This window comes from Hyperoodon ampullatus (genome assembly GCF_949752795.1).
Source record: "Hyperoodon ampullatus genome assembly, chromosome: 2".
Taxonomy (NCBI): domain Eukaryota; kingdom Metazoa; phylum Chordata; class Mammalia; order Artiodactyla; family Ziphiidae; genus Hyperoodon; species Hyperoodon ampullatus.
The window spans coordinates 161,690,516-161,717,345 of record NC_136915.1 but is presented as its reverse complement, the minus strand read 5'-3'; the positions used below and the strand labels follow the sequence as shown (position 1 = coordinate 161,717,345).

The 26,830-nt window shown below is 39.5% G+C and overlaps 1 protein-coding gene across 1 annotated transcript in view; it reads left to right on the top strand.

Annotated features, from left to right (window-relative positions):
• Positions 1-25,062, top strand: part of AXDND1 (axonemal dynein light chain domain containing 1) — a gene marked incomplete at its 5' end in the record, with an annotated part of 81,785 nt that extends 56,723 nt beyond the window's left edge. Inside the window, 8 exons of the mRNA XM_079696811.1 lie at positions 258-457; positions 1,778-1,874; positions 8,372-8,482; positions 13,447-13,563; positions 15,282-15,386; positions 21,011-21,093; positions 21,960-22,195; positions 24,823-25,062. Coding sequence (XP_079552937.1) covers positions 258-457; positions 1,778-1,874; positions 8,372-8,482; positions 13,447-13,563; positions 15,282-15,386; positions 21,011-21,093; positions 21,960-22,195; positions 24,823-24,893 — 1,020 coding nt within the window. The 3' untranslated portion in view covers positions 24,894-25,062. The remainder of the gene's footprint in view (positions 1-257; positions 458-1,777; positions 1,875-8,371; positions 8,483-13,446; positions 13,564-15,281; positions 15,387-21,010; positions 21,094-21,959; positions 22,196-24,822) is intronic.
• Between the last annotated feature and the right edge of the window lie 1,768 nt (positions 25,063-26,830).

The following is a 26,830-nucleotide window of genomic DNA, read 5'->3' as shown; positions in this document are numbered from 1 at the left end:
GGTGCACACTGGTGGGAACTGTGGCCTTAACTGGTTAATATGCTTGACCAAGCTAAAGAAGAGGGTAGTTTAATGTAGTATAGTGAGCAAAAGAAAGTAAGGTTACAGTGGTTGAGTAGTGATGATTTGATTTCATTAAGAATAATAGTGTTGTTGAAAATTGGACACAGGTATGATCAGTTCTGTTTTTGTATGGTTTTTACTTTTTGATTTATTTTAAATGGGTCATGTGTATTATAATCATTTTTTTTAAACAGATGGATGAATTGCATATACCCATGATTCAATGGATGGTAAATTTGCTGATTTTAATGGTACCTGACTTTCCTGATCCAGATACTCTCATAAAGTTGGAGGAGGAAAGTGCTGAAAAACGTGACCTAGGAATTGCCAAGTTGGAGCTAGATGCGATTGCCCTGGCAAAAATGTTGTCCCGATATTCCATCTATTTGAGCAGGTGAAACTATCTGGTTATTTTATTACTTCCCTTTTGAAGATTAAATGTGACATAAAACAGAGGAGAAACTAATGCAACATTGTAAATCAACTATACTCTAATAAAAATTAAGGAAAAAGCGGGCTTCCCTGGTGGCGCAGTGGTTGAGAGTCCGCCTGCCGATGCAGGGGACACAGGTTCGTGCCCCGGTCTGGGAAGATCCCACATGCCGCGGAGCGGCTGGGCCCGTGAGCCATGGCCGCTGGGCCTGTGCGTCCGGAGCCTGTGCTCCGCAGCGGGAGAGGCCACAACAGTGAGAGGCCCACATAACGCAAAAAAAAAAAAAAAAAAAAAAAAAAAAAAAATTAAGGAAAAAGAAGCAGAGGAAAGAAGGTCAGTTAAGTAGCAGCAATAAAAGATAGTTTAAAACCTTGAAAGAAATGCTAGTTCAGCTTTTAAACTAGCTTCAACACTGCCATGTTGGAATATGAGATTTCGGTGTTTTCTTAATGGCTTTAGAATTCCTTTGAAAACAATGTTAGCGTAGGCAGGATGGGAAGTGTATATGTATGTGGGAGTGAGAATTAGTAAAAAAAAAACAAAACAACAAATCACGTACTTGCATAAATAAGTTGCATCTTGCATTTTTGTACCTACTGTGGGGGAGTAGGTATAACCCGCATGTGTAATTCCATGCAAAGCGGAAGGTATACTTTTATATATCTCACTAAACACCAACCAAAACATCTCTTAAAAAAACAAAAAGTGGGGGCTTCCCTGGTGGCGCGGTGGTTGAGAGTCCGCCTGCCGATGCAGGGGACACGGGTTCGTGTCCCGGTCTGGGAGGATCCCACATGCCGCGGAGCGGCTTGGCCCATGAGCCATGGCCATTGAGCCTGCGTGTCCGGAGCCTGTGCTCCGCAACGGGAGAGGCCACAACAGTGAGAGGCCCACATACCGCAAAAAAAAAAAAAGTGAAAAAAAGCCTTATATCTGAAAAGCTAGCAGATTCCTGTCAAATAAAGAAGATGTCTATAAAAATTGTAATTCATTAACTAGGAAGCATACTGTCACTATGATTACTTCAAATTCGGGAAGTAGCTTTTACAATCTAGCCAGTTTCCCCTTCAGTTCCATTCAGTGTTACCAGTGGTCAAGAGTGACGGGAGGGGAGGGGAGGAAGAGGACAAGAGTGAGAAACTGAGCAAGAAACAAATTATTTTCTGGTCAGTCAGTAGCTTAATTATTATGGTAAACTTCCACTGTATCTGGACTTAGAAGAGGAACCAACAATAAAAAGGTCATGCTCTGTATGTGTGCTCTTTTTTTTTTTTTTTCCAGTTGTTGCAAAGAGGTGGTAACAGCTATGGCTCTGAGTAAAGCAGGTCACTTAGAAAAAAATCCTACTAAGGAACTTAATGAATTGGATGAGATGAAGGTAATAACTTTGTATTCCCCTTACTTTTGTTTTGTTTGCTTTAAGTAGACTTTTTAGGTTTAATTGATTTACAACAAACTGCACATATTTAAATGTGCAATTTGATAATTTCTAAAATGTACATACACCTGTAAAATAATCACTATGATTAAAAAAGGTACATATCCAACAAACTCAAAGTTTCCTTGTACCCCTTTTTAATCTCTCCTTGAAGCCTCGTCCTGTCCCGAGGCAATGTCTGATCCGCTTTCTAACACCAAAGATTAGTTTTCATTTTATAAATGGAATCATATGGAATGTACACTTTATTTGTCTGACTTCTTTGACTAAGCATAATTACTTTGAGATTCACACATATTGTTGCTTTTATCAAAAGTTCATGCTTTTTAGTGCTGAGCAGTATTCATTCTATGGATATACACAGTTTATTTATCAACCATTCTCTGTTGATGAACGTTTGAATTGTTTCCATTTTTTTATTATTACAAGCAAAGCTTCAATGCTTATCCTTGTACATATGCATTGCTTTCATTTGTCTTAAATAAGTATCTAGAAATGGAATGGCTAAGTCATATGGCATGTATTTTTAGCTTCTTAAGAAACTCAAACTGTCTTCCAAAGTGGTTAAACCATTTTACATTCCTGCTAGCAGTGTATGAGAGTTCCAGTTGCTTCACATCCTCACCAACACTTGATATGGTCAGTGATTTCAATTTTAGACATTCCAATAAGTGGGTAGTGGTATGCCATTGTGGTTTTTAATTTGCAGTTCCTTCATGATCAATGATGTTAAACATCTTTTCATGGGCTTATTTATCATTACATCTCCTGTGGTGAAAGTTATATTTGAAAGTTGCTAAGAGGGTAGATCTTAAAAGTTCTCATCACAAGAAAAAAAATTGTAACTTTGTGAGGTAATGGATGTAATTATGTGAGGTAATGGATGTTACGACAACAACTGAATTTGTTGTGGTAATCATTTTGCAATACGTACATATATCGAATCATTATGTTGTACATCTTAAACTTATGCAATGTTATACATCAATAATATCGCAATAAAACTGGAAAAAATGCTAAAAAGAAGAAATGCAATTGTTTTATAATTTGGGTAGTGGATAATTGAAATATTTAAACCATTACCAGTGAAATAAAATTAACAAACTATTTATGGGAAAAAAGGTGAAATGTCTGCTCAAATCTTTGGCCATTTATTATTGGTTTGCTTGTTTTCTTATTATTGAATTTGAGAGTTCTTTATATATTCTTGATACAAGTCCTTTATCAGATATGTGATTTAGAAATATTTTCCCTCAGTCTGTGACTTGCTTTTCTTATCTTAACGTCTTTCAAAGAGGGGAACTTCTTGACTCTGATGAAGTTCAATCTATCATTTTTTTTCTTTTATGGGTCTTGCTTTTGATGTATCTAAGAAAAATTTATACTTGTATAGTAACATCATGAAGATTTTCTCCTAGAAGTATTACAGTTTTAGGTTTTGTATATTCAGATCTGTGACCCATTTTGAGTGACCCATTTTTTTTCTTATCTGGTGACAGGTATGGGTTGAAGTTCAGTTTTTGGCATTTGGATATCCAATTGTTTTAGCACCGTTTGTTGAAAAGACTATCTTTTCTCTATTAAGATGTCTTTTCATCTTTGTTGAAAATCTGTTGACCGTATACATGTGCATGTTATTCTGGACATTCTATTATGTTCTGTTGATCTTTGTGTCAACATTGTCACCATTATCAAACTGTCTTGATTACTGTGGTTTTAAAATAAGTTTTCAGATTAGGTAATGTAAATCCTCCAAATTTGTTCTTTTTCAAGCTTGACCAGGCTATTCTAGGTCCTTTGCTTTCCATATTTAAAGTTTTTAGAATTAGCTTATCAATTTTTCCACAAAAGCCTATTGGGATTTTTATTATGATTACATTTTATCTATTGATCAATTTGCAGAGAATTGACATCTTAACAGTATTGAGTCTTTGGGTCTGCGAACATGGTTTATTTCTTCATTTACGTAAGTCCTTCTTTATTTCCTTCAACAAAATTTTGTACTTTCAGTGTACAGGTCTTACATATCTTTTGTAAGATTTGTCCCTATGTATTTCATATTTTGGTACTGTTACAAATTATATTCTTCAATAATTTCAATTTCTGATTATTCTTTGCTAACACAGAATTATCATTGACTTTTAAAACATTTTAATTTTATTGGAGTATAGTTGATTTACAATGTTGTGTTAGTTTCAGGTGTACAGCAAAGAGATTCAGTATACATATACATGTATTCGTCCTTTTTTAGATTCTTTTTTCTTATAGGTTATCACAGCATATTGAGGAGAGTTCTCAGTGCTATATAGCATGTCCTTGTTGGTTATCTATCTGGTATAAAGTATTTGTGTATGTTCATCCCAAGCTCTTGATTTATCCTTCCTCCCAAATTTCCCCTTTGGTAACCATAAGTTTGTTTTCAATATCTGTAAGACTGTTTCTGTTTTGTAATTAAGTTCATTTGTATCATTTTTTAGAAATCAGATTCCACATATGAGTGATATCATATGATGTTTGTCTTTCTCTGTCTGACTTACTTCACTTAGTATGATACTAGGTCCATCCATGTTCCTGCAAATGGTATTATTTTATTCTTTTTTATGGCCAAGTAATATTCCATTGTGCGTATGTACCACATCTTCTTTATCCATTCCTGTGTCGATGAACATTTAGGTTGCTTCCATGTCTTGGCTATTGTAAATAGTGCTGCAATGAACGTTGTATCACTGACTTTTAAAATATATTTTTTCATATCTTGTGACCTTACTGAACTCACTTATTCCTGCTAAGAAGTTTCTTTTCAGATTCCTTAGAATTTTCTGTGTACATAAGTATCTGCAGATAGGAACAGTTTTATTTCTTCCTTTTTAATCTACATGCCTTTAATTTCTTTTTCTTACTTTATTGTATTAACTAGACTCTCCAGTACCAGATTGAGTAAAAGTGATGAGAACAGACATCCTTGCCTTGTTATGTCTTAGGGGGAAAGTATTTATTCTGTCATCTTTAAGTATAATAGGCGGTATAGGAAGTTTTATTTTTATTCCATGTTTGCTGAAAAACTTTTTAAAGTCAGGAATGTATGTTGGATTTTGTCAAATCCTTTTCCTGCATCTACTGAGATGTTCAATAAGTTGTCTTTTCTAGTCTTTTAATATGACCACTTACATTGATTGATTTTTGAATTAAATGTTAAACCAACTTTGCATTCTGGGGATAAACCCCACTTGATCATGATGTACTATCTTTTTATATATTACTAAATTCAGTTGGTTGAAGTTCTTTGTAGAATTTTTACATTGATTTTCATGAAGGATATTGACTATGTAGTTTTGTTTTGTTTTTGAATATCAGTGTTTGTTTGTTTTTTGCGGTACTTGGGCCTCTCTCTGTTATGGCCTCTCCCATTGCGGAGCACAGGCTCCGGACGCACAGGCTCAGCGTCCATGGCTCACGGGCCCAGCCGCTCCATGGCGTGTGGGATCTTCCCGGACCGGGGCACGAACCCGTGTCCCCTGCATCGGCAGGCGGACTCTCAACCACTGCGCCACCAGGGAAGCCCCAGGACCATCCCTTCTTAAATGCTCCTTCACCCCAGACATGAATTTTAGTCTTTTTACTTCACACAGGAAGCATTTATTAACACAGCCCTGAATCAGACATTACCAGAATTAGAGTATTGATGGAAGGAGATCCACGTGTATTGATTGGCAACCAAGCTATCCTCATCTATAGCTGATCAAAGGTGATGTTGAAGGTTTTGAAGGAAAACTTGCTTACCTCTATGGAAAACTTGCTTGACTCTGTAGATTAACATGAAACTTTTATCAAAAGACTCCCACTGGGCTTCCCTGGTGGCGCAGTGGTTGAGAGTCCGCCTGCCGATGCAGGGGACACGGGTTCGTGCCCCGCTCTGGGAGGATCCCACGTGCCGCGGAGCGGCTGGGCCCGTGAGCTATGGCCGTTGAGCCTGCGCGTCCGGAGCCTGTGCTCCGCAACGGGAGAGGCCACAACAGTGAGAGGCCCACATACCGCAAAAAAAAAAAAAAAAAAAAAAAGACTCCCACTGATATTTTCCCCATCAGAAGTCCTATGGTAGTATTTTCAATGTCTCAGAAGTTTATAAGAAAATGACTAGGATCTGCTTCATAGAATGCAAATATAGCTGAGAATAGTTTAATTATTTCTCATGGATGGTGAGTTAACTCTGAAGAACTAAGATTTTTAAAATGTAATTACTATTTGCAAAATTAACAAATACTTTCTAGATACGATAAAGTTAAAATATGCATCAAATTTTGTAGTTGGAAGGATCTTTAGGAGCAGTGGTACGATGCAGGCTCATGCTGGCTCACAAGAGCTGACCGTGCAGACCTCTTCCCAACTCCACATTCAGCGATAACATACTGAATTAATGAATACCATTGAAATTGCCATAGTGGGAGTATATACTATGGAAATCAACAAATGCTACAAATTAGGGAATCCCCCCCCACTGCCAGTGAATGTTTTTACCAGCTCCCCAGTGCATAGGGGTCATCTAGAATAAACCAACAACCTCATTTGTTTTTTTTTGTTTTTTGTTTTTTGTTTTTTTTGCGTTAGGCGGGCCTCTCACTGCTGTGGCCTCTCCCCTTGCGGAGCACAGGCTCCGGAGCACAGGCTCAGTGGCCATGGCTCACGGGCCTAGCCGCTCCGCGGCATGTGGGATCTTCCCAGACCGGGGCACGAACCCGTGTCCCCTGCATCGGCAGGCGGACTCTCAACCACTGCGCCACCAGGGAAGCCCCAACCTCATTTGTTTTTAATAGGTGAAGGCTATTAAGAGTTTACTCAAGAAGTCACAACCAATTAGGTGAACTTAGGACTAGAACCTAATACTTTCACCTCCCTTGTTTGACCCTCTTTCCTGATATGCAGTAAGACATCAACCTAACCCTTTGAATGCAGAATTTAAACTTATCAGTGACATTAACAGAGCTGTGGTAAACTTATTTTACCTATAGAGGCTTCTATTCCTTATCCATAACACAAGGGTTTGGATTTGATTTTTTAAATTTTTTGGCTCTGACATTTCACAATAATTCCACAATTAAAAATAAGTCTAGGGTTTCCCTGGTGGCGCAGTGGTTGGGAGTCCGCCTGCCAATGCAGGGGACACGGGTTCAGGCCCTGGCCTGGGAGGATCCACATGCCGTGGAGCAACTAGGCCCGTGAGCTATGGCTGCTGAGCCTGCGCTCTGGAGCCCACGAGCCACAAATTCTGAGCCCGCGTGCCACAACTACTGAAGCCCGTGTGCCTAGAGCCCATGCTCCGCAACAAGGGAGGCCACTGCAATGAGAGGCCCATGCACCGCAATGAGGAGTAGCCTCCGCTCTCCGCAACTAGAGAAAGCCGACGTGCAGCAACAAAGACCCAAACACAGCCAAAAATAAATCAATAAAATAAATAAATTTAAAAAATAAGTCTAATCATGGGAAAAATGAGAGACGTATTACTGCTTTTTATGGGTTATTTCAAGGTCCTAAAGTGGGTGATTATTTCACCACATGGTACAGTTTTTTTGATGGTGTGAGTGAACAGATCATCTTCCCCAGAGGAAATAATGTTTCCTAGTTCCCTCTGCTTTTTCTCACTAGTAAGGAATAATGCATCTTTTAAACATTGAAACCAGATCTTAGCTGTTAGAAGATCTTGGTAAAGTAAATGTAGTTTTTCTATTCTCTTTGCAGGGATGAGACCTGCTATTGTGGAATCCTGTATCTCAATAGATAAGGGGTGAGCACCTTTTCCAAAAAAGTGCTTCAACTCTTTACTCATTCACTTTATTGGGGGCAGAGGAAATAATATTTTTGTTGTGGTTAAGAGCCCTGGCCACCTGGATTAGAATTGAAGCACAGTGCATAAATGTAATATAAGTGACCTTGAGCGAGATATTTAACTGCTCTATTCCTCAGTTTCCTCATCTTAAAAAATGAGGATAGTAATAGTCTCATAATGAGGATCAAATGAGTTGATAATGCACAATACTTAGAACAGAGTCTGGCATATAATTAAGTGCCATGTAAGTGTTTGCTGTTGTTATTGTTATACAATTATAGTTGACCCTGGTCAGTTGCATAACATTTATTGAGGCAAACCATTAGGCCTTAGTAAATCCAACAGTCTTTCTGCATCTAGTTTTATAGCACTTCACTACTTGTCCCATTTCAACCCAGATCCCAAACCCTGTCAATAAGAGATGATATGATTTAGGTCTATATTAATAGAAAATCACTTCTGCACAAATCTTTGAACTGAACTGATACAAAGTTAATTGAATGGAGTTATATTTAGAGGAATTGTTCTTAGCAGTTCCTCAGTAGGAGTGAGTGAATAAATGAGTTGGTGTAATCTGATTTTTTCTGCTTAGTGATTATCTTTTATCTCTTTTCAGAGAGAATGTTATGAGTGGATCACCACATGCTCTCACCTCCTTTCTGGTCTCAAAGGCAGGAAAATAAAGTTACTGACACGTGAAGAAAAATGGCACCTACTTGGAGAAGAGGTATTTGCCATGTGTTAGCACTGGTCATTATTCATGCTCTTTCTGTATTTCAATAGATAAGGGTACTGCGACTTTTCCCAGTCAGTGTTTTGAATCCTCATTCATTTGCTCTATCAGAAGAGAATTTTGGTTGTGACCAAGAGCATTGGCAACTCTTTTCCCTTCTAAAGGAGAGAATCATCACCCAAACGTCTCTCCTCACTTTCTTGGAGGGTGATTTTGCCTCCTACTTTATGGAGGAAAGGATGGCTTTCAGAGGGGAGTTACCTGCCACTTCCTGAGTCATAGCCTCAGACTTCTCTGCTTCTGCACGCACCCTCCCTCCTCCCTTCACACTGAAGTCTCAGTCTTCCCATCCAAGGTTATTTCTTCCTTTGAGTACTTAATCCCATGCACATTGTCTTCTTTCTTTTGTATCTTTAATGCCTTCCTCTATAAACATGGTCTCTCTCCCATCTGAAAAAATATTCCCCTTGATTTTGTCTCCTTCTTTACTACTTCTTTCCCTCCTTCCTATCACAATCACTTTTCTTAAAACTCTAAAACTACTATAAGGTCCCTAATGACCTTATTGCCACATCTAAATATCTCCAATCCCATATTTAATGTGACTTCTCTGTAGCATTTGATCCTGTTAACCATTCACTTTTTTGGTAATCTCTCCTTGCAAGACCAAAGTTCCGTCTTTCTCCTACTTCTTTATTTCTTTTCACACTCCTTCTTTTAGTCTTCGACCTCTGCCTGCCTCTTAAATGTTGATATTCTGTCCTTGGCTTGTTTTCCCTTCTCATTCTACACTCTCCATATTACTATGTTAATCCTGTATTTTTAACCACCTGTTTACTGAGGATCCCAAGTCAATGAATATCATGTACTTAATGGCAGTCACAAATCTTTATTTTTACTTCAGTCTCTTTGAGGAAGTTCACCTCCAGCAAAGTCTGAAGAAGCTCCCGTTGCTATTAGAGACATAAACTATACAGGTATGATCTGATGGCATATATGTCAATGCTCTTGGGTCTAAGAAGGAAGGTTCTATCTACACACTTGCAGCACTTTTATTTTACATTTATTCATTTATTTATTAAAAAAAAGTTTTTTTTAAATTTTGGCCACACTGCATGGCTTGTGAGAGTCCCCCGACCAGGGACTGAACCTGGGCCACAGCAGTGAAAGCTCCCTATCCTAACCACTAGACCACCAGGGAACTCCCTTATTTTACATTTAAACACTGAAGAAATACCACCTTTCTAAATTATACGCCTTTAACAAATTCTCATTTTTCTTTGCTGCCCACGTCTTGGCCAGAATTATTTTGAATTAACCACTGAATGATCTCAACATTATACATCTTAATTACAGTACAGTTTTAGAAACTTAGTGAAGTACCATAGACATGATCTTGGCTGCACATCAGATCTAGGAAAAAATTCAAGACCTATACAGAATCACAGAGACTTAAGAACAAAAAGGATTTTAAATGTGGTTGAATTCAACCAACCATCTAATGCGTCAGTCTTAGTATAACACCTATGCTTGATCATTATGCCTATGTTTGAGTATCTGAAGTGATGAAGATCTACTTTCAGAGTTAGTCCCTTTGTTTTTGGTGAACAGTGACTATTAGAACATTATTCTTTTATTGAACTAAATGATACCTGTTTCCCTGTAGCTTTTTTTCTGCCTACTGGTCCTAGTTCAGTCTTTTGGGTTGATATGAAAGGGCTGATTTGTCTCCCACATTATAGTATTTCCATCTATTCTGTTACAGTATTTCTCATATTTGAAAATAGCTATATTCAACCTAAGTCTATTCCTGGGTTTTCTATTATTCTATATTAATCTGTCTATTCACAAGTCATCACCACAATCTTTTAATTATTGAGGCTTTGTGATACATTTTTAGATCTGGTAGGGCCAGCCCTTCCTCACTGATCTTTTTCAGGTGTTTTATGGCTATTCTCTCTTACTTATTCTTCTATCTAATCTACCTCTAGAAAATATATGATTCTTAAAAACTGGGATGATATTAAATTTATATATTAACTTAGAACAGACATGTTTATGCTGTTGAGTTGTTCTATGAAGAATATGAGATATAGGATGTCTACTTTTATGCCTTTCAGTACTGTTTTATAGTTTGCTCATTTTGCACATTGCTTATAAGGTAGGCCTGAGTATTTTATTTTATTTTTTGGTATTTTAAATGAGATCTTCTTTTCCATTATATCTTCTAATTGCTAACTGTGTATATATTACTGATTCCTGTATTTTAATTTTATGTATGGTGACTCTACTAAATTATTTTATTGTTTCAGTAGTTTTTCAATAGATTCTTTCGGGTTCTCCAGATATTCAATCAAATCACCTATAAATAGAGATAGTTTTACCTCTTTCTTTCAATTATTATGCCTTTAATTGCTTTTTCCTGTCTGATTGCATTGAATAATTCTTCTCCTCTTTCATTCTGCCTTAACCTTTAGAGTTTTCATGAGTGAGCATCTGTTGGAGGCAAACTCAATTTTTGTTTGTCTGAAAATATCTTTATTTCACCCTCATTCTTAAATTTTTTTTTCTGGGTATACAATTCTAGGATGATTTTTCTCTCAGCACATATTATGATACTATTTCCACTGTTTTCTGGATTTTATTGTTACCAAATTGACAACTGAAAATCCAGCTGTCAGTTCTTTTGAAGTTAATCCATCTCTTCTCTCTGGCTACTTTTAAGATATTCTTTTTGTCTTTGGGATTTTGTAGTTTCACTCTGATACATGTGGGTGAAGATTTTCTTTTCTTTTCAAAGTTTGCTTGGGATTCTCTTGGTTTTCTGACTCTTTGGTGGGTATCTTTCATTAGATTTGGAAAATTTTCAGTCATCATCTCTTCAATTATTGTCTCTACTATATTTGCTCTCTCCTTTCTTTCTGGAACTTTGAATGGATATATATTAGAATCTGTCCCCCATGTCTTTTAACCTTCTTTCATATTTTCTATCTCCTTGTCTCTCTGCATTGCATCCTGGATGATTTCTTCTGACTTACTTTCCAATTTACTAATTTGCTCTTCAGCTGAGTTTAATCTGCTATGAAAGCTTTCTGTTGAGTTTTAAATTTAATTGTTGACATTCTGTTTGGTTCTTTTTCAAGTCTGATTATTTTTGTAATCTTTCACAGTTTCGATCTCTTATTTCTTTAAAAGTGTAAATATAACTATGTAGTCTATCTGATAATTCTAACATATATCTGTATAAGAATATTAATTACAACATTATTTATAATTGCAAAATACCAGAAACAATATAAATATTGATCAATAGGGAATTGGTTTCATAAATTATGGTACATTCAAATAATAAGATTCTTACAGATAAAATAGATGATTATGTAGTGAAATAAGAATCACCCATGATATGTTATTGAGAAAAGCAGATTAGGGAACATAACATATATTATTATTTCATTTGTATGAACACGTTTATATGTATATAAAGCAGACTAGAAGAATATTCAGCAAAGTGATAGAGGTTGTTACCTCTGAGGGTTCAGATTATTAATTTCTCTGTAGCTTTCAAATATTTTACATCAGTAGTGTGTTATCATGAAAAAAAGGTATTTTCACTTTGGAAAAATATCCTAATATATTGTGAATATTTTTCTATACCATGTATATAATTTCTACAGCATAATTTTAAATTGCTATAAAATAACTTGTATGGTTTATACCATAATTTTTAAGTGCATTTTCCTATCGTGGGCATTGAGCTTATATCTAGCTTTGTTTTATAAACATTGCTGCAATAAACTTCTGTAGGACAGTCTTCAGTCAATATTTGCGCAGACTCCATTGAGATATTCAACACTGTTTACTCCTTCTCTCTTCTCTTTTGGCTTTTCTGGTGGCCCTCTCACATTTCTGAGGCAACTTTTACCCTCCTTTGCAGGCTCTTCTTTCTTCCCTGACCTTTTATGTGACTAGGTTCCTGTCCTAAGGCCTCATCCTCTAGTCATTTCACAAGTTCTCCTTTGGCGATATAATTTATTTTCTTGGCTTTAACTAAATGTAGATAACTGTTAAATCTTTACCTTTAGCCAAAATCCCTCCAATCTAAACTTCAGATCCACAAATTCAGCTACTTACTTATTTCCACTTGGCTATCCTAGTGGTGCCTCAAACTCACACAGCCTAATCTGAATTCATCTATGTTCCCAAACCTGCATATCCAACTTTGTTCACTATCTCTGTGAATGGCATTATCATCTATGCAGTGGCCTATGTAGTGGTATATAGTGTATATACCAGGTGACATTCAAGATGCTTCCTTTCCCTAACCATCCCATATCCATTCAATCAATTAATCACCCCACCTTCCCTTCCTTCCTCCTCTTTAAATCTACTCGCCTGTTGCTAGAGTGATTGTTTTAAAATGCAAAACAGGTCAATTGATTTATAGGTACCTCACTGCCTTCAGGATAAAATCCAATCTCCCTGGCATAATATTCTAGCCCTTCCTCTGTGATTGTGCCCCTGCCCATCTGCCTCTAAGTTTCTGTCCTCTTGAACTGCTTTTGTTCTTAGAGCCAATCACGTACAAATAACATTCTCTGCCTGGAACTCCCTTGTGCCATCTTTTTTCTCCTCACTAATTCTTCAAGAAGAAACTCAGACATTATGTCCTCCATGAAACCTCCCTGATTAACCCTCTCTTTCACCCCTGCCCAATACCAGATCTGGATTAAGTGCTCCTACTCTGTGACTATATGTAGCCATAGCATTTTCTTGTCCACTGAATTGTAAGCTGCTTAAGGGCAGGGATTATTATTAGCCTTTGTATCCTTATCACTAGCACAGTGCCCAGTTGCAAAATTAATGCTCATTAAATACTTTTGAATGGAAATATTGCTAGTATTCTGCTAAAATATTTATATCCACTAAGCTATAATATAATATTGTTTTGTCTCAAGGATACTGTAAAAGAAGTAACTACACCTGGAGCAGACAAGCTTCTTAAAGAGGATGAAGAAGAAAATATGGAGGATAAGAAACTTGAGGAGGAAAAGGAAGAAGAGAAAGCAGAAGAGGTAAGATTAGTATTTTTTTCCTTTTCCTTTATATTTTTAAAGAGTGAATAAATATATATATATATATATATATATATATAAATATACCATTGAAAATAGAAATAGAGCATCTGGAGTGAACTCTTCAACTTCTTTCCTTTCCTCATATAGGTTTAATCATACCTGCAGACACACTTATCTCTTTATTTTCCAAGGATAGGGTGTTCCTCTTCCTTTCTAAATTCAGCCATTTCTCACTAGCCTCATTCACCTATACTACTGTTAGCTACACAATCTACCTCTCACCCTGATGCTGTTTCTGTATCCCTTCATTGCCATATTTTTCAAATAGTTGTTTAAACTCCTTGTCTCCACTTCTTCAGCTCCCATTCTGAGCTGCCTTTTCTCACTCCCCCCAGGCCATCCACACCTCTCTCCTCCTTATCCTGTCTCCACCCCTGTTGTGGCATTAGTAGTAAAAACAACCCTTCTTGGGGCATCTGTAATAATAATAGTAATGAAAATACAATGGTAACTACCCATAATGGTGTGCCTACCATGACCTATATGCTTTGCACATGTTAACTCTTATCTATACAACACAACCTCAAGGTAGATATTATTGCCCCCATTTTAAAGATAAGAAAACTGAAGCTCAGAAAGGTTGACTGACTTACTGAAAATCATATAGCTATAAATGGCAGAACCAGCCTTCAAACCTAGTTTAGTCTGGCATAAGAGCCCTCGCTAATTCCTGGGTGGACTGCTATTGTCTTTAGCTTTCAGAACTCATGATCACTCTCCATTTTGTCTTAACTTACTTCCCTGGGGTGTTTCTTCTGTGAATAGTTTAAATGTTGGCATGACCCCAGGCTGTGACATAGATCCTCTACTCACTCTACATGCAGTACGACAGAACAAAAATATTATATAACACCGAAGCCTCTTTTCACCAGCAGTTTCTGTTGTACTTCGGGTACAGTGCTTGGCATATAAAAGGCAAAATAAATGGAAAACATTATTTTTTGGCCACTAAATCTGTCACACCTTTTATTTATTTTTTATTTATTTATTTATTTATTTTTTTGTTGTGGCCTCTCCCGTTGCGGAGCACAGGCTCCAGACGCGCAGGCTCAGCAGCCATGGCTCACGGGCCCAGCCGCTCCGCGGCATGTGGGATCTTCCCAGACCGGGGCACGAACCCGTGTCCCCTGCATCGGCAGGTGGACTCTCAACCACTGCGCCACCAGGGAAGCCCTGTCACACCTTTTAAATCCCCTCCTTCCCTTCTTCTGTGGCCTTAGTTCAGGCCCTTTTCTCTCTATTTTACAAACTCCTATTCAGCTTTCAAATATCATTTTCTCTGTAAAAAAATCCCTGAGTGTCTAGACAGAATGCAGGGCCCTTTTCTGGGTGTACATAGCTCTCGGAACACACCTCTATGCTAAAAGTAATCATGTAGACCATAATTATTTTATTGCTTATCTCCCCCACTGTTCTGTGAGTTCCTGAGGTCTGGAAGAAATCCTCTTTGTTTTTCTCACAGTTATCTCCCCTTGTCCCCACTTCCCCATCCCCACTAACTTCTTCCACAGTGTTTCCTATAATCTTCAAAAATGCTTGTTGAATGATTAAAGCAAATGGAAAACTAAAGCTTCAGACATGGTGCCAGGCAACTTGCCAGGCCACTGTGTCACACACCAGCTCACTAACATGTCCGTGGTATTTCTGTGCCCTAGAAACCTTCAACATCTACAGAGAAGGAAAAACTCATTCGAGTCATTGGAGTAGACGAAAATGTCCATTCCCAACCTCTGTTTGAAACAGATGTATTGTCTTCTTGGGTACGTAGCTGAAACTCAACTAGGAAATTCAAAACTAGAGAAAAAAAAACTAGGAAATTTAACATTTGTAAAAATGATATGGATCTAACATAACTTTTAGCTTTTCCAAGGGAACTCCTAAGTAATATATTTTCCAGATTTTTTTTCTCCCATCATCATCCTTGGAAAAACTCGTTTGTTCACCTTAGCTTTATAAAAACTTTTCATTCTCTTCTTTAAACCTCATTTTATTTTATTTAATTTTTAAAATTAATTAATTATTTATTTTATTTTTGGCTGTGTTGGGTCTTTGTTGCTGCTCACAGACTTTCTCTAGTTGTGGTGAGCAGGGCCTACTCTTCCTTGTGGTGCGTGGGCTTCTCATTGCGATGGCTTCTCTTATTGCAAAGCATGGATTCTAGGTGCGCGGGCTTCAGTAGTTGTGGCTCGTGGGCCCTGGAGCACAGGCTCAGTAGCTGTGACGCTCGGGCTTAGTTGCTCCACAGCATGTGGGATCTTCTCGGACCAGGGCTCGAACCCGTGTACCCTGCATTGGCAGGTGGATTCTTAACCGCTGTGCCACCAGGGAAGTCCTAAACCTCATTTTAAAATCAGCATTTCATCCCTTTCCTTAACTTAACAATGTCTGGTCAACATTTGACCAAGTTTTAAATATATTCATTCAGCAGACTCTATTGATAGCTGTGATGAGAAGATACCACAAGAATTATTGGGAAATTGGAAACCTTTAGACAGTAGCTATGGAAACTCAGTAGGAAAGCAGATTTAAAATTCCTTCACAAATGTTCTAAGACCATTCACACTTAAGTCAGCTCTAGATTGCTATCTCTCTGTACAGGATGCCATGACTTTAGGAGTCTCTGGGTGGGCTTCATCCCACTAATCCCCTGAAATGGAATGCACCATTTTGTATGTGTTTTCATACTGTGCATTTTCTTGGGGAAGGGGGGGTATGTGCTGGAAATCCATAGACATCATCAAATTTCTCAACCCCAAAGTTAAGAACCATTTCATTGCTAGGAGTCTGACACATCTGAATAGGCACTGGTGCATGTAGGGGTGAGGAGCTGTGGTGAGGGTCCTGGTGGATGGCAGCTAGATCACTAAAGTGGCAGCATGGTCCAAAGTAGAGGCAGATTGCAGAGATGTATGTCCAGGGAGGTTGTAGGAAATAGGCTCCAACTCTGGGAGGAAGAACTGGGAGATACCATGTGGAGAGTCAGGCAGGAGCTGGCAAAATTGGAGTTAGAGTGGTACATGGGGGTGGGGGGAGGCTGCGATCACATTCTCCCAAAGTAATGCCTTTTCAACAAGTTTCTAAAATTTTATGTTAATATGTCAGTCATTAAGACTGTGAGGCAAAGAGGTAAGGGTAAGCAATGCAAATGCAATGTCATGAGACATATTTTAAAAAAGGCAGGTAGGGGCTTCCCTGGTGGCACAGTGGTTGAGAGTCTGCCTGCCGGTGCAGGGGACATGGGTTCGTGCCCCGGTCGGGGAAGATCCCACATGCCACGGAGTGGCTGGGCCCGTGAGCCATGGCCGCTGAGCCTGCGTATCTGGAGCCTGTGCTCTGCAACAGGAGAGGCCACAGCAGTGAGAGGCCTGCGTACCGCAAAAAAAAAAAAAAAGCAGGTAAAGGGTAGCACTTTACTATTTGAGAACCCCCAGGAGTCCCACCCAAAGCCCTCCTGCCCCAGATTTGCTCCCCTGAGGTGAAAACCCTGCTATGCTATCCTGGCAAGGCATCAGGGTCAGGTCCAGAGTGAGTCAGGAAGCCGACAGGAAAATAGGAATCTGTAGCCTGGGGCAAAACGGAGGGTGTGGTGCTTGTCTCTGGTGGTGTGGGGCTTCTGCTCCAGGATGCCAGAATTCCATCTGGGACAGTGTGGTGCTCTGTGGCTAGCTCACCTGAGGACGATGGGGCCCAGAAAGTCTATCTCTAGGCTTTGAAAAGTTGCTAATGTTCTACTATAGATCACTGAAGACCAAACTGTCCAGGTTCTCATTGACCATTAGGCCTGGGGAATAGACTAAGATGCCATCCAGATGTACTTTCAAGTTCCTGGAGGTAAAGAAGAATCACATTCATCCTATGGGATGGTGGCCGGACCACTGGACAGGTAGAAAGGGATCACGAGGTACTCAAACAGAGGGGCCCTAATTGTGCTAGGCAAGTGAAGACAAGGTTGATCTTTGGAGATGTTGGTACCCAGAGAATGAAGAGTGCTTGACCTGGCTTGTGAGGTCATAGATTTGGGGCAGGAAGTGGAGCTGGGGGAAGTGCTATCTTGATTTGGACTGCACTGCAGGCTCCATGGGGCAGGAAGGGCCTTGGCTCTGTGCTCCTTCCATTCACAAAGACATTGGGGCTCCCTGAGGGCAGTTTAAAGTTTCAAAAGTTTCACTGTAAAATTTTCTTTTGCTTTTGTTTGCTTGTTTGTTTTTCCTTTATTTAAAAACAAAAATTTTAATTTATTTTTTGACAGACACTTAGCCTCTGGCCCTAAGAACATAAGCAACCATTTAACAAGGATACAGATCCAAGGCACCAGTCCTCCTGGGCAATGGCACTCTCTCTTTCTGGTCTGAAAACAACTCCCAAGAGGCAGTATGTTTGATTGACACTGGGGAAGGAAAGAGAAAAGGAAGGAAGGGATAGGGAAGCGGAAACCTTGTGGTTTGCAGGCATAACTTGTCTTGTCTCCGGGAGCTGAGTTATAGAGCAGGAGAGCGCCAAGCGATAGCTGGGTCCTGGGTTTCCAGTGAGAAGTAGCTCCAGACCACTGGGAGGCTAGGGACCTGAGCACGGAGAATTCCAGTTGCTCCTCGTATCTCCTCCTTCAAATGACTCCAGCACAGGATTTTCTGGGGGTTGAGATATGAGTGATAACAGGAGTAGTGGCGGTAAGTCACCACCAGCTTGGACAGGCTAATTGCTTGGCCTGCTAAACCAGGGCTTCATTCATATCGTTACCTGATGCCCTAGTGTCCACCATAACTAGGAGGAGAAGGGGTGAACTATCAATTATTCCAAACTCTCTTCAATTAGCTGGAAATTAGGACTTTGTGGGAATTCCTGAAGACCATACTCAAAGCAGGAGCCATGTACAAGGCTTGGCTTGCTGTGCCTGTTTCAGTCAATACCCAATTTGGCACTTGCCTGATTCACTGGTAAATCAAGTGACCCCAGTAAGCAGCATTGACTGCCTCTGCTCATCCTGAGGAAAGGCTGCTCTGCCTTCAGGTGCAGCCCAGTTTAATCAGGTCTGAGATCCTGTTGCAGGGCACCCCTTGTGGCCCTCTCTGAACTGGACTCATTCCAAAGTTGTCCCTGGAGGAGAAGCAGCCTGAGCTCTAACATTGCAACCGAATGGTGGAGGTATGGGGTGACTAAATTCAGCAGGCTCTCCCTGAGGCTCCCAAAGTGCTCCTAGCTACAGTGGACCCTAAGCACTGCCGTCTGGCTGCATGAGTTGGCTTGCCTACAGCTCAGCTACTTTAACAAGCAAGATGTTAGAAACTGTCTCTTTTAGGCCTATCTTCAAACCATAGGTCCTGGCTGTCTGTAAAGAGTTGTAAGTATGAGGAAAATGGGAGATTTTGCTGGACCACCTGTGAACTCCTTTGGAAGGGAGAGTAGGGGCCAGACTTGGGGGATCAGCAGTATTTTTTCACCAAGCTGAAGGAGGCCCTTAGGAGCCTGTGTTTTCCTCCCACAATACCATGTACCCCAGGCATAGGTATTAAGAGCAGTAACTAACTTACCCATCTTATAACAGCAACAGGGAAGAGTCCTTGGAATTGGTGGTTCCAGAAAATATGTCCAAAGGTGACAGGGGCACTGTAGCTGGCTAGGAGTTCAGTACTGAGTGTTGGATTCCAAGGAACTGGGTCTAGAGCCAGATCCTCCCTGCGATAGGCTCAAGCCAGAGGTATTAGTCCAATCTAAAGTCCATTAGTAGAGTCAAACCTCAGGAAGACCAAGCCAAAAAGGCCAAAGGCATAATTGGAGTCAGAGAGAGAGACTAGCTCAAAGCTACAGCAGGTTGGCACGAATAAGAAAGGTCTAATGCGATTGCTTCCAAGAGCCGTGCGGCCCACGTGTGTCTCTATTATACAGCAGGTAAAAGAGCATAAAAGCCAGAGGAAGCTTCAAAATATGAGAAGAGGGCCCAAGACAGTATCTGTGATAAGCCTTGAGGCATCTGTGTCAGTACATGGGTGACGCAGGGAAGGTTGTCACCTGGCGTACATAGAGGAGGCCATAATTCTAGAAGCCCAACGTCCAGCATTTTGGACCATGGGAATTTCCTGCTGAAGGGTTTGAAGTGGACCACAAAACATTAATCTGTACTTGCTGGTGTCAAAACAGAGGGATGTTTTCCTCGCACATTGTAACTAAATATCTATCTATTGAATTAATAGAGAGTCGGAAGGCTCAAATGGATACAGTTAGCAGAGTACACTCCTGGTTTACTTTGGTTTCCACCTACAGTTAAACCTGTTTCATGCAGCTATATAAATCAAGTGTGGAACTGCATTTCCAGATGCCTCTGCTCTGAAAGCCTTTCTTTTGGATTCAAAGAACAAATAAATTAGTAGTGTGTGCTGTATAGGCACAGCCACATCCCAGGTTGCTGGTCCAGGCTGAACAATGACAGCATTTACTTCCCAAACAAACTGCCCAAAGGAGAAGCAAAACAGAATGAGGAAAATATGTGACTGGGAAAATAAGAAGAGAGTAAAAGAGCTAGAGTAAAAGTGAAAATGTTTGATACAGTTTCTTTTCGCTGGTTTGCTTTTAGAAAAAGCGAGCATAGTGCCATGGAATATGTGATTGAGGATGGAGAGGCCTAGATGAGGGTTTTGCTTTAACCCGCTAGATCATTCTGTGATTATGGCAGGCTACCTATCCTCTTAGATCTCCCTTTCCATCTGTAAGGTGGGGTTTAACTTTTACTTGCCTCTGTTTGGGAAACATGAATAAATGAGATTTTTAAAAGTACACAGTTCTAGGAAAATGTCTCATAATATTCATTTCAAAATATGCTTATAGTTTTTGTCTTCTAAATTTTCTCTTTTATCTTCTTCTTATTTTGTTTTCTGGAATATAGAGTCAAAATAAGTAAAAGAGGTTTTGTTTTGTTTTTTTCATATTTTCTCTGCCTTGATATTTATGAAGTTCCCTAAGGAACTGAAAGATCTTATTGAATTTTGCAATTTGCAATTTTTTATGTGCTTAATGAAGTAAATTATTAATAAGATAAATATAGTTAATTTTCTTGATCTTTAACTTAATTAAAGAAACATGTTTACCCTTCTCTTTATTTTTTAAACCTTTTCTTCTTTCCCTGCTTCTTTTTGTTGATATTGTTCTCCCTGCTTCTTCTTTACAACTCTAATCAAATTTATGTCCACCAGAGTGTGAATAATTTGCAAGCTGGTATGGTATTTGGCCACAGGAAATCCCTATTCTTCTTTGGTATTAAGAGTGTGCTTAATCATCTGCTATATAAACATGAATAGTAGAAAAATAAGGCTTGGTCCAGAACATACTGAAGAAAGAGGCTATTTATCTTTGGGACTCTCAGTTCATTCATAGTACATACTTTCTTTGTCAGAGAGAATCAGCTAATGAAGGTACATTGGCCCCAAAGTATCTTGAAGCAATGGCTATAATTGAACGCATGCAGGAGAAGTTAATGTAAGTATGAGACACCAAAATGGTAAGAAGACAAAGATTGCTGACCAGGAGGTCTAGCTGAGAAATGCACGCCTCTTGGCTTACCTTTGGTTCTCCTGCTTCCTTTTTCCTTACAAGTGGGATGGGTGTCTTCAAATCTTCTGCTAGAGGCAGTGAACTACACTGCTCCAGGAGGGACATCTGTCCTCAGCCACAGTGAAGATGGAGGAAGTCAAGTGTGTATGTGTAAATCTGGGGTGGGAGTAGAGTGTTAGGAGGGATCCAACTCAGTATGTTTCTAAGAGATGAACTAGAGAAATAAATGGAACTGGGAGAAGCTATTGTGTGCAGGAAAGAAGGTTACATAACCCAAACAGTAGGAATGACCACAGAGTTAAATAGCTAAGACTGCTATGAGAAGAGAATATAGACATATAACATGTGCCCTAGTAATTAAGAAACACACTTCAGACTGGTTTTCTTGATTGTAAGATCTGGTTTTAAAGGTGCTGGAAAAGAAGGGACACTATTTTATTTGTTTGTTGGATCACATCAATAAAGAGAAGCCAAGATTAACCACTGAAAAGGGGTTCCTTGGCTATTGATGAAGAATTCCAAATACCCAAAAGTCAGATTTCACTAAGAAATGATAAATATATCGTATTCTTCAATCACACCATGACTGCACTCCGACATTACCATCCAGAGTAGCTCCTAGGCCCCCAATTCTTGGCTAAACATTGATGCTGCTGCTTCCCTTATTTGTACTGTTCAGATATATTCTTCTAATCCCACTGCCTTTTTTGGATAATGAGTTTCTAGATATGAAAGACACTTTTCCAAACCTTTCCATTTTATTGTGTTTCTCTGGATTTTGTCCACATCAGAGAGGTTGAAAGCAGAGCCAGACAAGCAGAGGAGAAGTTTGATGATGCGAATGAAAAACTTCATTATACCCTTATAAGAAATAAAGAACTGGAGAAAGAACTAGAGGAAATACTGATGAAGTATAAAGAGAAGGAATCTGAAGGAGAAGAAGAAAATGAAGGAGAAAGAGAAGAAGAAAAAGATGAAGAAGAAGAAATCAGGCCAGTAGAAAGAGCCTCAAAATCTCCAAAGAAAGGTGACGATTGCTTTCTCATTTTGCTTTATTTAGGTTGTATTTATGAGCAAAAATTTGATTGGGTCATAAATATTTTAGAAGAGTATCAATATCTTTAGTGGTGATCTACTAGTTCGTACTTCTCCTAGGAATGCGCACACATATAATTATATAATTATCTTGTTCAGACAAGTCTCAAAAGGAAAACCAAATGACTAACAATGGTAACTAATAAACTAACATGAGATACAATTTTTACTTATAAAACTGGCAAAGCTTTTTAAAAGCAAAGAATACAATGCTGGCCAGAGGGGGCAAAGTAATTAGTTTTACAAATAATACTTGTGGGTGGACAAACAGATATAGCTCTTTCAGAAAATAATTTGAGTGTATGTATGGATATGCCTTAAAAATACACATATACTTTGACTTAATAATTTCACTATTGAGAATCTAGTCTAAGGAAATAATCCTAAATACAGAAACAAAAATTAATGCACAAAGGTGTTCAGTGTATCATTGTATCTAAGAAGAAAAAATGAAAACAACCTACCTTTCCAATCATGGAAGAAAGATTAAATAAATTATGCAACGTTAAAATACCTGAATATTATACAACCATTAAAATAGTAGTTGCAAGGAATTTGTAATGACATGAGAAATTCTTATGTTAAAATATCAAATGCAGGAAACAGGATATGACACAATATTTTAAAGCTAGAAGAAAGACCAGAACAAAATATGGGCAAACATTGGTATATATTGTCTCTGGTTGATGGAGGTTTATGGGGAATTTTGTCTTTAGTTTGTAGTACTTAGTGGATTGTCTATGATGAAAATAATCTTCTTTATTCTATAGGAAAAGGAATTTAACTCTTCATTTTCTTATCTGTAATTAATCTATAATCTGCCCTCAAACAGTTCTTAATATCCCCAGTATTGAAGGCTATTTTTTGATTTTTGCTTTCATCTTCAACCTGCATCAGTTCCTAGGACAAGTCCTGGTGCCAGGGGTAGTACTGGGCAGATATCTACTTTCTGTTTTCTCTGTCACCCCTGTCTCTACCTATGCCCCCCCAGCAAACGCAGTAAATTAGTCAATCCCTCACAGTCTCTGGCCCAGCTATGGTATATCCTGTCAATGTTGGAGGAGGAGTGTGAGCCCATTTTCTCCCCTTCTGTTAACTCTGAACTGGTAAAATGTTGATCATTACAGGTGTGAAAATCCTTTAGCTTTAGGTCTGAATATATGTGAGGGGGTTTTCATGAATTAAAAAAAAAATTGTATCTCCTCCTATTGTGGTGTAATTTTATCCTGATAATCTGGAATCTAGACTTTTTCCAGTTTACAGAAAACTAAATGCTGTATGCAAACCACACAAAAGGTCTATGTGTTAAACTGGGGCGGTTACCTCAACATAGAATGAGTCACTTTAGTTTTGTTCATTTCCATAAAAGTCTTGGGGATTAGTTTAAATCCAGAATTAAAAGGTTTTAATAATTTTAGGTGGAGGATAACGATATACAGTTAGGCCCCAACCTGCAAACAATAACCTACACAAGGTGAGGTTACTGCCACTCTTCCCCTCCTCCACGCCCTCATCAAAGTCATTGCCAGGGGCTCAAAAGTAGAGGATGAGAAGCCTTGCAAAGCTTAGGGGAACTGGCTGCTAAGCAAGACAGTCCCCATGCCATGTGGTGACCTGAACATTTCTCCGAAAAACGCACAAGTTAGACATTTCTTAGAATTAGCAGGCAGCTCCTTTAAAAAATACAGACACCCCTGGAGCAATCTGACATGCATATGGCATATACTGGGTCATATTTATATGAGTTAGTGCAGGGAGATCACTTCTCTCCTGATAGTTGTGCAGTGAAGGAATGGAAAATCATATGGCAAAGGTAGGAGCCTTGTGAATGCTGAGTAAAGAGATTTGGATAGCGTAGGAAGACATTTATTTTTGTTTTATGTCATTTTTAACAATTAGCAAATCACTGTGTTCTGAGTTATTAATGAAGAAAGGAATCGAGAGGGGAGTTTACAAAGATGAATATGGCTTAGTCTCTGATCAAAGTGAGGCTTATGATTAGGAATGGGGACAAGACAGGGTGTGAACAAGGTGACCGTCAAATGTGGGATGAAGGTGGCAGCAGCCAGTTGGAAGGATTCCAGGTGAGAACCTTGGTGTCATGGAGCAGCCAGGGAGAGCAGGCTTGACAGCAGAAGTCCTCCTGCACCCATCCCAAGGGTGGGGCTTGTGTAGGGTCTGTGCACGGGACACTGGAGGGAGGGACCAGGAGATACAAAAGGGGTACAGTGATGGATTTGGGAGGATTCTGGATACTAGCTCTATTTGAATTTTTTTCCCACCAAGCTTGGGGTACGTACTGGAAGGAAGAAATAGTCTTCTTCTTTCTCTTCTCTCCTTGACCACATACTACTCTTTTCCAGGACCCACTAATTGACTACACTGAAACTTTGAGAAAATGCATTCTCAATCCCAATAACCCATGTAGAGTCAAGTTTTGGGCAAATAGTTTGTAGCTTGGGGCTTACTCATGCAGAACAGAATTTTAAAAATGTTTTGTAAAGTTAAAAGTCCTTAGTAAATATATTGTTACTACAATAATTGTTTTTGTCTTTTCAGAGGTACAGCGCAAGGAGGGTTCTAAATCCAGAACTCAGACTAAAACCACTTACAGGATGAAATCCAAATAGCAACCATAGGACACTAGGCTTCACCATGGCTTCTGTCACTGTACCCACCCCAGATATCTCTGCACTTTTGAGCTGACATTGTGGCTTGATTGAAGGGACTCCCTTTGCAACAGCTACCAGAAAAGCCATGACAGACAACTCAGGGACATCTTCTCTTTAAAAGTCACAGTGATAGCTGTAAGGAATCGGTGTATTAGCTTATTTCCAAGATTAAAAATAGGCTGTGCAAAGGTTTTCTAGCCTCTTCAATTGATTTCCCAGCAGAAGTCTCTGAAAAGTGTCAGTTTCTGTCAAGAAAATAATGCTTTTTGAGGACTTTGAACTCTGCAGAGAAGAGTGGCAAATAAAAAGCATTATTTTTTCAATTTAAAGAGAGGATCCTGGGCTTCCCTGTTGGTGCAGTGGTTAGGAGTCTGCCTGCCCAATGCCGGAGACACGGGTTCGAGGTCTGGTCCGGGAAGATCCCACATGCCACGGAGCAACTGGGCCCGTGCGCCACAACTACTGAGCCTATGCTCTAGAGCTGGTGAGGCACAACTACTGAGCCCGCGTTCTACAATTACTGAAGCCCGCGTGCCTAGAGCCTGTGCTCCGCAATGAAGAGAATAGCCCCCACTTGCCGCAACTAGAGAAAGCCCATGTGCAGCAACGAAGACCTAATGCAGCCAAAAATAAATAGATAAAATAAATAAACTAAAAAAAAAGAGAGAGAGAGAGGATCCTGATAATGCCCTTAGGTTTCTGCAGCATTTTCAGATTTCTTATTTCAGGCATTCTTAAGATTTATCTGATCTTCACAATAACCCTGCAAAGTAGGTGGAGGAGACACTGTTATCCCCATTTCTCAGAATGAAATAGAGGCCCCAAATAGGTATAAGGCTCCCCAGGGCCACAGAGCTGATTGGTGCCAGAGCCCCTAGCTTGCTGGACCTGTGTCTGGACTGTTTGACAATGGCGATGGGCCACCAGGCCATTGCTCAGATGGCTTCCTTCACAGGGGCTAGTGTTGCTGAAGATTCACCCAGAATCTCCGTTTTAAAATTTTATTGCCTCATTTATCTGCTCTGTTCATGACCCTGGATGCATCTAGGCTTAGAGATGGACTAAGCTGCAAAAATATGTTGCAAGTGACAAATGGATGTCTGGGCAGTCGCTCAGCAGGGGCCCCTCCTACTTCACTGCTCCTGGCTCACCTGCATTTGCCTTCTCTCTCCCTGGCTCCAAACACCTCCAAGATTTCTGCACCTGCTTTGGCTCCGCATATTTGGTGTTCCTTTGGATTTATCTCCTGGAATTGTAGGCCTTTGCCTGCTCCTTAAACCTCAGAAACCCTCTGACTCCAGAGTCCTCAGCCCTATTTAAGCCCAACCACTTGTCAGGCCTGCCACTGGGATGGGTATGGGCCAACCCTGAAAATACATCAGCCCCATATTTATAGTGATGCTTCCTTGGATTTTAAGCCACATGTACCAGATAAATGTTTTTGTCCTCTTATTTCTCTATTTAAAAAAAGAGTCTCTCTAAAAATAATTCCTTTTAAGTTCTTTAATTAGGTGTAAATTTTATATCCAGCCCAAGTACATCTCTTTTTCTTTCATTCACTCAGAAACACGGAAGTGTCACTACTTCCGTGGTGCAACTATCAGAGTTAGATGCAAATAACCTGGGGTGGAGCACACAAGCTTGAGTGTGGTAGAGGAGGGGAATGATTAAGACATGCCTCTGGGGAGTTCACGGTATAGTTGGAGAGAAGCCTGCATCTCAAGATTACAACAGAGTGTGATAAGCATAATGATAGGGATATGTAGAAAGGGCTGTGGGAGCAACAAAGACCTTGCCAAAGGGGCCAGAGGGCATACAGCGAAAAGGACATTTAAACTACATCTTCAGAAGTCAACATTTAGCCACATATAGACTCAAAATTCTTTCCAAAGTAG